At 42.8% G+C, this 15,833-nt stretch overlaps 1 protein-coding gene across 1 annotated transcript; it reads left to right on the top strand.

The window, feature by feature from the left end:
• Positions 1-10,066: 10,066 nt before the first annotated feature.
• On the top strand, positions 10,067-14,855 carry LOC309556494 (uncharacterized protein; the record flags this gene model as incomplete). Its single annotated transcript, XM_082258947.1, has 3 exons — positions 10,067-10,670; positions 10,757-11,820; positions 14,796-14,855. 3 exons carry the CDS (start codon positions 10,067-10,069, stop codon positions 14,853-14,855), a joined length of 1,728 nt encoding a protein of 575 aa, XP_082115073.1.
• Positions 14,856-15,833: the final 978 nt, after the last annotated feature.

The following is a 15,833-nucleotide window of genomic DNA, read 5'->3' as shown; positions in this document are numbered from 1 at the left end:
GAAATGAAGGGGCAAGCCCAGAATATGTGGTAGATATCTCCTCTATGACCGCAATGTCCAGCATCTGTCTGAATGATTGTCTCTCAAGTGAGAAAGCTTATCTGGTGTTAAGTACCATCTTAGAAGTAGTTTTTGTGAGAGTTCCCACAGTTTGGTGCAGCGTGTAGCCTGATATGGTGCTCTGCACGCTCGGGTCCATTGAGCGTCAGTATAAGAGTGACCTAGATCTCTTTCCCAGTTGGAGATAGCATTGTTTTTAATTAATTATTTTTTCATGCGGATCAGGTTATAAAAGAGATATATACCTTTTTGGGAGGATGGGGCCATGCAGTAGAAAGTGTAAATTTGGTGTGGAAGATGGCAAGTCCAATTGGGGGTTTTACGCAGGCAATAGAGTATATGCATGTATAGGTAAAGGTCTGTGTTTGCGATCTGGTATTCCTGTTGCAATTGTAGGAAGGTTTTGGGTTGTTTGCAAATGTATAGGTCTTCTAGGAATTGGATGCCCTTGCGGTCCATGTAGTGAGAGATAGGTCGGAAGTAAGGTACTCAAGAGTTACAAGCGGGGTTTTAACAAGAGCAAGATCTTTGCATGTATGCAATAATTTGTTTAATTTTTGCCATGCTTTGACGGAGGCTAGCATAGGAGGGGAGCAGTAAGAAGGAATAGGATTCCCTAGTGGGATGCTGAGTAGTCAAGGGAGGAGTGACTTTTTAGGAGTGAAAGAGGTTTCAATCGTGCTCCACAATGAATGCGGAGTGGGTGCAAATCAGTCCCTGAGTTGAGTAAGGATAGTTGCTACATAATAATCGTGAAAGTCTATGTGTCCTATGTCTCCGGCTGATCTATGTTTGATCAGTTTAATATGAGAGCATCTTGGCTTTTTACCCTGCCAGATATAGTTTGTTAAGATGGATTGAAGGGATTGAAAGTACGCAGGTGGAAGAATTATAGGGAGAGTCCTGAACAAGTATAAGATTTGTGGGAGATGTAGCATTTTAAAGGCCGCTTATCTTCCTGCCCATGATAATTCAAATTTGACTAGTTTGTTTACATCCTGTTGGGGTTTAGTTCTAAACAGGATGTAGTTATCTTGATATAGTCTATTTGTGGAATCCGCCAATTGTATGTCCCTCCGGACCCGGCTGTGGGACATGTACCGGATGCCTGAGATGTCCTGCTAGGCTGGTTGCAGTCCAAACGTTGGATAGAGCCCGTTTAACGGCTCGGGGCGGGAGTGTGTGCCGGGATGGCGCGGAGCTCCGGGCTTAAACAGCCATCTTGGGAGACGCCGCGCATGCGCCTGGTCTATTGCATTTTATTAACATAGTAAACCTAGGACATTCTTTGCTACTGTAACCTTTTAGCAATCAGTAGTTCATTGTAGTTTGTGTGTGTTTACCTTAAAAAAATTCCAGTTCAAATACTTTGAATATGTAGTATATTTGTTCTTTTTTATTATTATTTATACTGCTTTATAGCCATAACTGGAATTTTAGGTGGTGAAATATTACTTCTCAGACCTTACATATCCAAGGAGAGTCATTGTATTTATAAAAATCTGCATAAAAAAAAAAAAACAGGAACAGAATTTTTTCCTTTTTTATGCAATTATGATTTAAGAAGTTTTGCTTATGATTATAGCATATTCCTATGAATTATTCTGGTAAACTAAGAATAGAAATCACAAAAAAGCGATTTCTATGAAAATTTTTGTATATTCAATAACATATATATGACAATGTTTTTTTTTTTTATAATAACGTTTTTATTGAGATTTATGATAAGTATAACCAGTACAAAAAGGTATAAAAACAGTAAAAATAATAAAATCAGTCCACACATGTACATACAGGACTTATAAAAAAAAAAGGGGGGGGGGAGAGAGAAAAAATATACATTAAATATAAGAATACATAATGGGAACAAATACAATAAATGTGATATGCAGGCAGGTAATAGGAAGCATTCAAGAAAAGGTCACCTCAGCGTCTCATCTGACCCCGCACCATCGTCAACTCGGGCACAACAGGGCAGACAATGGCAAATCAAGGCCACTCGCGGGGAGTAAACCTAAAAATATCTTAACACCAACCTGTGACACATACTGTAAAGGTGGACATTTTTCAAGCAATATCCCAAATTGAGCTGTACGTCATGGGTAATGATAGAAAAAGAATGGAGGATTAGGAAGAAAAAGAAAAACTACCTTTGTTGGGGAAAAGTAAAAAACAGTGAGGGAAGATCAGGAAAAAGGTGCATCAGTGGCAGAGTTGTATAAAGTACTCGAAACCCATACTTGAGTAAAAGTACAAGTGCTCGATCAAAAAGTGACTTGAGTTGAAGTGGAAGTGCTCAATCAAAAAGTGACTTGAGTAGAAGTACTAAAGTATTCAACATTTTTTGTACTTAAGTATTGCAAGTAGTTTTTTTTTTTAATTTTGCTACTCAAGTACTGAAAGTAAAAGTACCAGTAGTTTTGAAAAGAAAATTGCTACTCAAGTACTGAAAGTAAAAGTACAAGAACTGTGTTATGTAGTTATTAACCACTTTACCACCGGAGGATTTTGCTGTCTTACGTCCAGGCCACTTTTTGCGATTCGGCGCTGTGCGACTTTAACTGACAATTGCGCGGTTGTGCGACGCCGTACCCAAACAAAGTTTACGTTTATTTTTTACCACAAATAGAGCTTTCTTTTGGTGGTATTTGATCACCTGTGCGATTTTCACTTTTTGCGCTATAAACAAAAAAATAGCGTTTATTTTGAAAAAATAACAATATTTTTAAAATTTTTTTTATATGAAATTCCTCTCAAAAAATCTAATTTTTTTAAAAATTTTGGCCAATTTGTTTTCTGCTACCTATGTTTGGTAAAAAAAAAATCACAATAAGCATATTTTGATTGGTTTGCACAAAAGTTATTGCGTTTACTAACTAAGGGAAAGATTTCTGTCATTTTTGGTGGTTTTTTTTTTAACGAGTAATGGCGGCGATCTGCGATCGGACCCTTGACTGACATTTTTGACACTTTTGGGGGTACCAGTGACATTACTGCAGTAATCAGTGCTATATATATATGCACTGTTACTGTAAAATGACACTGGCAGGGAAGGGGTTAATTTTATTGGAGAGGGAGGGGTTAATGTATGCCTGGTGCTTACTAACGTGTGGGGGGGGGGGAGGTGACTGAGAGAGCCAGGGACAGATCGGATGTTCAGCTATGCTGAACACTCCGATCTGTCACTCCCTGTCACTTAGGAGATCCGCCCGCTCTGTTTACACAGGCGGGCGGATCTCCAAACGAGATTCCCCGACGATCGGGGAAGAGCGGCGGCTATTGCCGCCGCTCCTCCCCTGGCCCGACTCCCGCTGTGAATGAAAACAGCGGGAGCGCGCCTCCGGCGGCGCGCGAGCGCCGCCTACAGGGGGAGGAGTCCAGCGACGTAGGTCTACATGTGCCACAGTAGCAGCACAGTGGCCGGAGGTAAAGTGGTTAAAGAAAGAAGTCAAAAGTTTGAACATCATATTGTTTTTTATTATTTCAAATACAGCTTTTATTCATACATACAGTAGCATTTATTTTCGTATGCGCTGATAATACACATGTTTTGAGCTTCATGAAACCTGCCATCTACTGTTCTGGCAGTGGTAATTTTTATAATAGTAACGAGTAACTATGAAGCACAAAAAAAAAATATATTGGAGTAAAAGTATTGAAATCATCGAAAAAATGTAGTGAAGTAAAAGTGGAAGTAGGAGAAAAAAATTCTACTCCAGGAAAGTACAGATACCGCCTTTCGGTACTTAAGTACAGTAGGGAAGTAGTTCTACTTAGTTACTATACATCTCTGATCTGTGGGGGAAATGTGCAGTTATTGGAGCAACATTTGGGTGCTGTGTGGTAAAGGCATTTAATCTGTAGAGATCTCTGATGAATAATACATCCAACCTGATCATATGTCTTTAACCTTCCTAGCGGTATTCCCGAGTGTGACTCGGGGTAAGATTTTAGTGCCAAAAGCGGTAACCCCGAGTCACACTCGGGGTAGCGCTAGGAAGATCGCTGGATGCTGGAGGAGGTTTTACTTACCTTTTCTCCGGGATCCAGCGATGTCTGCGAGCGGTGTGCGGCGGCGGAGCTCTCTCCCGATCGTCTGCGAGCCCCGGCTTCCGTCTCCGGCGACGTGACGTCCGCCGGGGGGTGGAACCGGCGGCAAATTCGAATGTAAAATGCACCAAACACACTGATATCGTTCAAAATAAAATAAAATCACATTACATTACCCCCCAGTGCCCTTTCCTGCAGTTTTACTGTACTTTTTATGTAAATATATGTATATATATATATATACATATATATACAGTATATATATATATATATATACATATATATACAGTATATATATATATATACGTATATATATATATACACATATACATATATATATATATACACACACACACATATTATATATATATATATATATATATATATATATATATATATATATATATATATATATATATATATATATATATATATATATACATACACACGTATATATATATATATATATATATATATATATATATATATACACACGTAATTCTTGTGAATGAGCAGCCCAAACCAACTGTATACATATATATATATATATATATATATATATATATATATATATATATATATATAATATATGTATACATAATATATGTATACATACATATATATATATATATATATATATATAATATGTATAATAAATGTATACAGTTGGTTTGGGCTGCTCATTCACAAGAATTACATGCTTTCAGCACCTAAAATAATGGTACCGCTTTCAGCACCTAAAATCCAAAAGAATCATACCGCCAGGGAGGTTAAACTTGTCATGTTGGTCTTTGACCATATAAACCCATAATTCAGCCTCCATAGTTACATCAAGCTCCAGTTTCCAATCCAACAGGGTAGGGCACTTAGATTGCTTCCACAATCTAGGTATTAATGATTTGGCCATGTTCAGTAGATGAGAAGTAACACTTTTTTATAGAGTTTGACGGAGGAGAGAACCCCATGAAGAAGAAAATGCATAGATCGGGGATTCTAAAGGTCTAAGAGTCAATTGTTTAATCCATGGGGTGATCTCCTCCCAAAATGGTTTATTCTTGGAGCATGACTGCCATATGTGGAGGAACGTGCCATGGTGCCCGCAACCCCTCCAACAGCGGCCTTCCACCGTCGGGTACATCTGTGCTAGATGGTAGGGGGTACGATACCATCTGTTAAGAAATTTGTAAGACATTTCTTGGACTCGGGAGCTTATGGAGGTGGAGTGTGTCAGCTTAATTAGCCTCTGGACCTGTAGAGGAGTAAAAGTTTGACCTATTTTTCTTTCCCATTCTCTAACATAGTATGGGACTGAGGAGATTCTGATAGGTCCACACATAAGGATTCAAAGGTGGTCAGTGAACTAAAGGGGTGCACTCGAGATTGTAATTAGTTTAAGAAATCTGCCACTTGGCGATATCTCCTGGACACTAAGGGAATGTTCCCAAAAGACTTCACCAACTCTGAGAGAGGGGGATAGGGAGCCCTGAAGGGCAAATCTGGTGCAAGCCTTGTTCCCATTAGAACCCTAGGAGCTAAAGAATCCAGATTCAGAATCCAGATTCTTCCCTAGGGGGGAACCATGGGTATCCTCCCAAGGTTGCTAGAGGGGATGTTTGAGGAGCATAGTGACCTAATATATTCAGGCACACAGGCAGGATGGTCCGAGTTAACAGGGACACCCATTCCGAGAGTCCCCTAGAAGCAGCCGGAATGCAAGGAGCTCCTGCCAAATTCCTACCCGCCAACGTTTTCTCCACAGGGACCCACAGTTTACTGGAAGAGTCATGGCACCAATTTGAAATACACACTAGGGACATAGCCTTATAATATAGAGCTATATCGGGAAGCCTAACTCCACGATCTAGTTTATGCCTATGAGGGTTGTCATGGGCCAATATTGGGCATCTGTCCTTCCATACAAAGTTCATGAATGCCCTAAGTATATGTTTAAAAAAGGTCTGTGGGAGGGCAATAGTTACAGTATATAATGTATATTTATTCTGGGCAATATGTTAATTTTAACCACTTGGCGACCAGCCACCGCAGATATACGCTGGCAGGTCGGCAGATTTCTCGCGAATAGCTATACCTGTACGGCGATTCGCGGGAGCGATTGTGGGGGCACGTGCGAGCCCATTCACCAGTGGGGAGGCTGATCCACAAGATCGCTGGCCATGATTGTGGCTGGGCATCCGCGATCGTTCTCCATGGAGAGAGAACGGCGGTCTGCTGTTGTAAACACAGCGGACCGTTGTTATCTCAGCAATTATCACAGGGCTCTGTTTAGGAACACAGGTCCCTATTTTGATTCTGTAAGCCCATCCCCCACAGTTAGAAAACACCCCCTAGGCATACATTTAAGCTTTTGACTGTCTTGGGTTAACCCCTTCCCTGCCAGTGTCATTCGTGCAGTAACAGTGCATATATTTTTAGCACTGATTACTGTAGTAATGTCACTGGTCCCCCCAGAAGTGTCAAAAATGTCAGTTAGGTGTCTGATCTGTCCGCTTTTTGTTTTACCACAAATATGTAGCAGAATACAAATTGGCCTAAAATAATGAAAAATGTGTTTTTTTAATTTATTTTTTATTTGGAATGTTATTTAGCAGAAAGTGCAAAAAAAATGTTTTTTCAGAATTTTCGCTCTTTTTTTGTTTATAGCGCAAAAAATAAAAATTGCAGAGGTGATCAAATACCACCAAAGAAAGCTCTGCTTGTGGGGAAAAAGGAAGTCAATTTTATTTGGGTACAGTGTTGCATGACCGCGCAATTGTCAGTTAAAGTAATGCAATTCCGAATTGCAAAAGATGGCCTGGTCATTAAGGGGGAAAATCTTCCGGTCCAGAAGTATTTAAGGACATTCACATGACAAAATATTGGTTAGTGAGGATTCATAGTTGAGGTCATGTATGAACTTCAAGTAAAATGAATCCCCAGATAGAGTAAGAAAGTGGAATGCCAGAGCCTAGTCTTCTTGAAACTGCGGTCATAAAGACCCAGTTCACCTGATCAAATGCCTTTTTGGCATCCATTGATAAGACCACCTACAGGATTTGATCAGGTCCATTTTGCGCTCAATGGAGGACATGGAGGGCTCGCATAGTATTATCTCCGGCCTCATGGCCAACCATGAAGCCTGTCTGGTCAGCGTGAACTAACGTCACCACGTGATCTTGCAATCTAAGGGCCAAGATCTTAGCTAAAAGTTTAGTATCAGAATTTAGAAGGAAGATGGGCCTGTAATTTGCACAAAATTAGGGGTCCTTCCCAGGTTTCGGTTTACATGGGCTAACAAAGCCTCCAGGGGCAGGGGTTGGAGGTAGTGATGGAGCTAAAATAACTACAGAGGGAAGACGCTAGGGTGGGAAAAAACTTTTTGTAATAGGCGTTTGTAAAGCCATCTGGCCCAGGACCAGGGGCGTACCTAGAGCATTTGGCAACCGGGGCGGATCCTATATCTGGCACCCTCTCCCTCCTGCGGGCAGGTGACACATCGCACATTGACGTGTCATCAAGTGACATTGTGTGTAGCGCCTCTGCGCTCTGCAGCCTTGAACCCAAAAGAATCCTCCTCCCTCTGCTCCACCCCAGCGGCCAGGCCCCTTCTCCTCCTTCTCTGCAAAAACACCACCGACTTACCTGAGGAGCCAGACAGAAATATATGGAACTAGCAGTGGCACACTTACTGTGTGCTACTCCAGCGGCGTCACTAGGATTGGTGTCACCTGGTGCAGTAAACCATGGTGTCACCCCCCCCCCCCCAAAAAAAAAATATACTATTTTCCTGTTTTCTGAAAATGCACCAAAGATTCAGCATATGGGACTTTTGGTGCGCTTTCAGAAAATGCAGAAAAAACGCGCACCCTAATAGAAATCTATAGGACTGCAGCTTTAACTGCGGGTGAAATGTAGGAAGACCCCCTTTACATTACACAGCCCCATACCTCTGGACCCCTTTACATTACACAGCCCCCATACTTCTGGATCCCTTTACATTACCCAGCCTCCGTACATCTAGACCCCTTTACATTACACACCCCAGTACTTCTGGACCCCTTCACATTACACAGCCCCCTTACCTCTGGACCCCTTCACATTACACAGCCCCCATACCCCTTTAAAATTCACAGCCACTGCACCTCTGGACCCCTTTACATTACACAGCCCCCACACCTCTGAATCTCTTTACATTACACAGCCCCCCCACACCTATTGACCTCTTTACATTACACAGCCCCCCACACCTCAGGACCCCTTTACATTAAACAGCCCCCCCCACACCTATCACCCCCTTTACATTACACAGCCCCCACACCTCTTGACCCCTTTATATTACACAGCTCCCCCCCACACCTCTGAACCATTTTACATTACACAGCTCCCCCCATGGATCACTTTACATTACAGAGCCCCCCCCCCATGCGACCCTTTACATTATACATCCCCCCATGGAACCCCTTACATTTTACAGCCTCCCAATGGAACCCTTTACATTACACAGTCCCCGCCCCCCATGGAACCCTTTACATTACATAGCCCCCCATGGAACCCTTTACATTACACAGCCCCCGCCCCCCCATGGAACCTTTTACATTACACAGCCCCTGCCCCCCCACCCCCACCCCCCATGTGCCCTTTTACATTATCCAACCCCCATGGACCCCTTTACATTATACAGCCCCCCCAATGGAACCCTTTACATTACACAGCCCCCAACCCCCCATGGAACCATTTACATTATACAGCCCCACCATGGAACCCTTTACATTACACAGCCCCGCCAATGGAACCCTTTACATTACACAGCACCCACCCCCCCATGGAACCCTTTTCATTACACAGCCCCCGCCCCCCAATAGAACCCTTTACATTACACAGCCCCCACCCCCCATGAAACCCTTTACATTATACAGCCCCTGCCCCCCATAGAACCCTTTACATTACACAGCCCATGTCCCCCCCATAGAACCCTTTACATTATACAGCTTTCCTCCCCCATTGGAACCCTTTACATTATACAGACCCCCCCATTTGTACCCTTTACACTACACAGCCCCCGCCCCCCCATGGAACCCTTTACATTACACAGCCACCATCCCCCCCATGGAACCCTTTACATTACACAGCCCCTGCCCCCAATGGAACTGTGCTGCCACGCAGCTTTAACTGTCCAGCAGTTGTTATTACATGTTATGTTATGTTATGCTATGTTATTGGTATCTTCCTTGCACCCCTGCTGTTTCTGGCTAGATGGTTTCTCCCATCCTCCATTTTCCTGCTGTAACTCCCATTTTGTTTAGTTGTTATGAGGAGACTGCAGAGTGTGGAAGCTGTGTAACTTCATTGGAAATTTACCTATGGAAAAGTCTCTATGTTTATGCCTTTGCTAACTTGAAGCATAAAGAAGCATTGGAGAACACCTCTGGAGTCTTTATTCATTGAGTAAACTATCTGTTAAAGCCATCATTCAACCTGCTGCACACACTTTCAGACTGGGTCTACAAGGAGGTCACAGTTACAATCGATGCTGAGACAGAACAGTAAATTTCCATGAAGAATCCATCACAGGTATCTCTGCAGCTTCAGAAAGTAAATTTCCAAGAAGTACTTGAAGTAAATTTCCATGAAGAATCCATCACAGTTATCTCTGCAGCTTCAGAAAGTACATTTCCAAGAAGTACTTGAAGTAAATTTCCAATAATCCATTGGTACCACACTTGTCTGTGTGTCACGAGAAGCATTACTCTGCATATGAAACCAGACACCTACTGAATGCTTCATTATTATTACAGCCTTCTGTGCTGAGGTGATCCAGTTTGAACTAGTTCCAGCAATAGCTAGCTATTGTATCAAATACCCAGCACCTCAGCCAGCCTGCTTAATAACAGAAGTCACTACTTACAGAGCTGAGCTCCGGAAGATTTCTAACAAGACACCAGTACATACAGTACTTATTATGTCTGACAGAGATCTCACAGAGTTACCTGCATTTAGTCAAGATAAAGCAGACTCCTTACTTCATTCTGCTCGTCCTGTCAGAGCCCCTCATCCATCCTTGAAGGCAAGGGAGGTTTATGAAGCAAGTAAGGAAGAAACATCTAGTAACCTGACTGCATTATGGGAAAAGACTTTAAGTTGTATAACAGCCACTAATGAAACTAGCAACAATTCTGAGCAATTGAACACTGCTCTCTCAAGGGTTAAGAAGGCATTTGAGAATTATAAAAGACTTTCTGAGAAGTACTATTCCCTATTGTCACATTCCAACATAGAGGAAGCTGCATTGGAATTAAAGGACTTTACTTCTAATGACCAGCAGAGGCATAGCACATATCTTGAAGCAAAGGCACAGATAGAAGGTAGATTGGCACAGCTACATGAAACTACATCCTGTAACTCTTCTTCTTCTAGACACTCAGGAAAATCTTCTAGGTCTGCCCGCTCATATCATAAATCTTCTTCTAAGTCATTGCGGTCCTGCTCAATAAGGTCAATACTGAGCGACCAAATACTCAAAGCTCGCCAAAAGGTTGCAGTAGCCCAGGTTCAAGCCGTCTGCTCTTAAAAAGAAGCAGCCATCAAGGCAGAAGCTAAATGCAAGGAAGCAGAAGCTAAATGCAAGGAAGCAGAAGCTAAACGCATTCAGCAAGAATACAAGCAGAAACAGAAGCTCAGCTAGAAATTCTTCAGAAGAATAGAGAAAAGGAAGTAGCTTTAGCAGAGTTATCTGTCTTGGAACAAGCCCTATTGGAAGAAGAAGGAGCAGCTTGTACCAGCTTGGCTGCTTTTCAAGACCCTGTTGAAAGGACCCTACAGTTTGTCTTAACTCAGAACCACGACAATACAGTCCCACCTACAGTTGGAGATTCTTCTCATAATCATCCAGCAAGTGGATCAGAAGGCAATGTGTCGCCAAAGCAAGCCGGTCAACTAGACACACCTACTAACAGAGACCCTCCACAACTACCGCACATCACAAAATCAAGTGAATCAACCTACGCAGCTCATGTGCCACCACAACCCTATGTGCATAGAGATTACAAGGGCACAGCAGAAGACTACAGAATGAACTCTATACCCCCTTTGATACAGCTCTCTTTAACTTCAAATGCTCAGAGACCTTCAGGCGACAGACCCTTACCTAGATTAAACCCGTCTGCAACACCTTTCTCTCTATCTACCAGCCAACATCATATACCAACCATGGTCCAAGACGACGCACCATCAGTACCCCCTGTGGCTATTAAAACTGAAAGCACTGACATTGCAGAGTTCAGCAAGTATATGATTCGACGAGAGTTGATTACAACTGGACTATCTAGATTTGATGACCGCCCAGAGAACTACAGGAGTTGGAGATCTACATTTAAGGCGGTAACCAAGAACTTGGACATTGAACCTCAAGCAGAACTTGACTTACTAATAAAGTGGTTGGGGCGTCAATCTTCAGAACAAGTAAAGAGACTTAAATCTGTCTACATTTATAACTTTAAAGCAGGCCTTGATGCTGCCTGGGAACGTCTAGAACAAGACTATGGGAGCCCCAAAGTCATTGAATCTGCCTTATTCCAGAGACTAAACGACTTTCCTAAAATCTCTGTTAGGGACAATCATAAGCTTAGAGAGTTAGGTGACCTCCTTCAAGAACTTGAAATTGCTAAGTTAGATCCTAGTTTACCAGGTCTTAGCTATTTAGACACTGCTCAGGGCGTAAATCCTATTGTAGCAAAGTTGCCTAGTTATCTTCAGGGAAAGTGGACTAGTGTAGGATCAAAGTATAAGTATGAGCATCATGTTTCCTTCCCTCCCTTTTCTTATTTTTCAGAGTTCGTGCGGAAGGTTGCAAGATCTAAGAATGACCCAAGCTTCTTCTATCCAGATACAACCACCATTCCTTTAAGTACTTCAAGGGGTATTGCCACCAACAGTAAATTCAAGGATTTAAGGCATCCTATTGCCGTGAGGAAGACCACCATAGCATCCAACGTCTTAGCTACAGACATTAAAGCTAGCAATCTTAGTCAACAGTGTCCTATTCATAATGCGCCACACTCTTTCTCCAAATGTCGTGCATTTAAGGACAAGCCTATTGAAGAACGCAAGTAATTTCTCAAAGAGCATAATATCTGTTTTAAGTGTTGTGCATCCTCCGATCATTTAGCTAGAGACTGTAAAATCGCCATCAGATGTTCTCTCTGCAACAGTGCCAAACATGTGGACGCTCTTCATTCAGACCTGTTCAAAAGGAAACCTTCACCCGGCAGCAACCCCAAGACTACATCAGATGATGGCGGGGAGAGAACTGAGCAATATGCCAACCCCGTAACCACAAGATGTACAGAGGTATGTGGAGAAGGTCTTCATAGCAAGTCTTGTAGCAAGATATGTCTTGTAAGAGTTTTTCCTGAAGGATGTCCACAAAAATCCATAAAAATGTATGCCATACTCGATGATCAGAGCAATCGCTCATTGGCCAGTACAGAATTCTTTGACCTATTCAACATTCAAGGAGAGACCTGGTCCTATACCTTGCAGACATGTGCAGGAAAGGTCAATACTTCTGGAAGAAGAGCCCATGGCTTCATAGTTGCATCAGAATATGAGGACACAGAGTTTCCTCTTCCAACGCTAATCGAATGTGATCAGCTACCGAACAACAGAGAAGAAATCCCCACACCAGAGGTTGCACGTCATCACCCTCATTTGAGCCACATTGCTAACTACATTCCACCACTTAACAAGGATGTTAAGATTTTGATTCTACTAGGGAGAGACGTTCCTAGAGTTCATAAAATAAGAGAGTTATGTAACGGTCCAGATGATGCTCCTCAGGCCCAGAAACTTGATCTTGGATGGGTGATAATAGGAGAAGTCTGTTTAGACCAATCTCACAAGCTCTTGGATGTAGCTTCCTACAAAACTAATGTTACCTGTCAATTGATGAAATGTCCATCGCACTATTATGTGAAGGAAAGACTTGATTTTAAGAACGAAGTTCCATATCAAGCACTCCAAAGCATTAACTGCAAGCTCACTTCTCAAAAGGACTTCGGTGATTCAGTGTACCAGACTACTTGTGATGACAACAAGATTGCCCCTTCAGTCGAAGACAAGGAGTTCATCAAGATTATGGATGAAGAGTTCTTCAAGGACAATTCCAACAGTTGGGTAGCTCCATTACTCTTCCGAGTACCAAGGCTTACTCTCCCTAACAATCGAGAACAAGCTATAACCAGATTTGCTGCACTGAAGAAAACTCTCCGTAACAAACCTGAGATGCAAGAACACTTTCTAGCATTCATGCAGAAGATTTTAGTGCCAGCAGTTGTCCTCACACAAACCATTTGGTTTTCAGGACCCAAGTTTTTAATGGACCAGTCTTCTACAAACTCAGAAGAAGATATCGATTTCCACCTGGAGGATCCAGATACTGATCCGGAAATCCGGCCTGAAGTTGTAGCATTGAGATCCAACATCTGCTCAAGAAGAAACTTGGAGGATGAAGATGACTCCACAGATATGGGGGATGGAGCTGATGAATGGATGCAGGCCAAGACTCTGGTTAAGCCTCCGGACCAGCTGGAACTCAGCGAGGCTGAACCTAAGGAGGAATTCACTCGTATCCTGACTGCAAACAACCCTCATGCCCCCCAGAACATTGTGAGGTACAGTTTTAAGGAACGGGCCTACAAACCCATTAGCATCGTGGACCAGCTGACCGTACACTTCTCCCTGGATGGAAACATGTCACACAAAGACTCTAATGAAGCGGGGCGAAGTTGGGAGTCATTGAAGAGACTCAGACCAACGACTCCACAGAGCCGGGAGACAAAGATACAGATGGGAAGTCTGATGCTCAGGCTAGTGAAGAATGGAAAGAAGGTGAGGAAATACCATCCAGGAACAAGAAGGAGAGAAAACTGACCAACCAGTTCAATTATAGCGAGAGAGCGTCCCAGAGCATTAACAAACCACAATCAGAACATTTGAAACAGGGAAGCACAATTATATGCAAGGCTGAACATATAATCCAAACGGTTGCCCCTAACTTGAATGCGAGAGGTGGGCATCGACACTTCATTTCACATTTTAAACCGTATAATGTTCCCAATTGGGAGAATAATCGAGCACAGAAAAAACCAACAATAGGCAGATGGAGAAAAAGATAAAAACAATAGAGATAAAACTAAAGGAGATGGGGGGAGGGGGGGGAGAGAAAGAAAGGAGGGGTGGAGGGAATATTGCAGAGCAACACCTTAGTATTAGTAGCAGATATGATAAAGTAGAATATCCGTAAGCATATAGAGTAGAGCATGGAGACCCAGTATGGTTAGTTCAAAGATTAAGCCTAAAACCTAAAGACTCTCATCAAAGTACTTATCCGGTGTTCATATGCAGGAGCCCGACGCTCCAGAACTCAAGGGAATGCCCAGGGGGGGTATTGTCAGTGAGGGGGGTGAAGCAGGAGAGCCCGTGGTATGGAGATAGGCCGACCACTTCCGGTGGAATCGATCATGGGAGGGGAACCTCAGTTGGCGAAGTTCTATCAAGTCCCTGCGTAGTAATATTTGCAGTTCCCCCTTAACTTCCATAATAGTGGGAGGTTCCTCAGATGTCCAATGTTTCAGGATGACTCTCCGGGCTATCATCAAACAACTTAAGAGCCAAGGCTTGCTATGTTGCAGCAAGCGCCTCTGATGTCTGGGCAGGAGATAGAAAGTGGACTGAGTGTCTCCAAAGAGTAAAAGGTATACATCCTTTGACAGGTGTAGATCCAGCGTGTGGTAGATAAAGTCTATGACCTTGTCCCAGAAGAGAGACACCAATGGGCATAGCCATAATTTATGGAGAAGGGATGGCATATTTTGGGTGCAGAGAGGGCATTGCAGTTTGTTCGGGTCCGTGGACCACCGTAGGCAGGAGATGTAGGCCCCATGCATTATCTTAAGTTGTTGCTCCCTCCAAAATTCATTTTGTACATAAATGCACGTGTCATTGTAGCCTTTTAGGATCCGAGTATGGGCTGACAGGGAGGAGAGAGCCGTGTCCCATCGAGTAGCCACCTGTGAGGCTACATGGTCATTGAGTTCCGTACAAAGGGTAGTGATGTCGCGAACCTAAAATTCGCCGTTCGCGAACGGCGAACGCGAACATCGGCAAATGTTCGCGAACCGGCGAACCGGGCGAACCGCCATAGACTTCAATAGGCAAGCGAATTTTAAAACACACAGGGACTCTTTCTGGCCACAATAGTGATGGAAAAGTTGTTTCAAGGGGACTAACACCTGGACTGTGGCATGCCGGAGAGGGATCACGCAAAAAAAAGTTCTTAAAAATTATAATTTTTTGATAGAGAGCCAATTATTGGAAAAATTAAAAAAAAATAAAAATAAAAAATTTCTTTGGATTTAGCATCTGGGGGGTCTAAAAGGTGTACCTGTGAAGTTTCAGCTCTGTAGCATGTCCAGAACCCCTAAAAAACAGCATTTGTCTTATATTTTCAGGAATATGGCTTCTCTGCGGCTGGCTTTTTCTCTTGCAGGCATTTATCGGGCATTTTTTTAGGCAGGCATGTCATTTTTTGTATTTAGTGTCTGGGGGGTCTAAAAAGTGTACCTGTCAAGTTTCAGCTCTATAGCATGTCCAGAACCCCTAAAAAACAGCATTTTTCTTATATTTTCAGGAATATGGCTTCTCTGCGGCTGGCTTTTTCTCTTGCAGGC

The sequence above is a fragment of the Pelophylax lessonae genome, assembly GCF_965119305.1.
Source record: "Pelophylax lessonae genome assembly, chromosome: 5".
Lineage (NCBI taxonomy): Eukaryota > Metazoa > Chordata > Amphibia > Anura > Ranidae > Pelophylax > Pelophylax lessonae.
The sequence above is the reverse complement of the archived record's forward strand: the minus strand, read 5'-3'. Positions and strand labels throughout refer to the sequence as shown.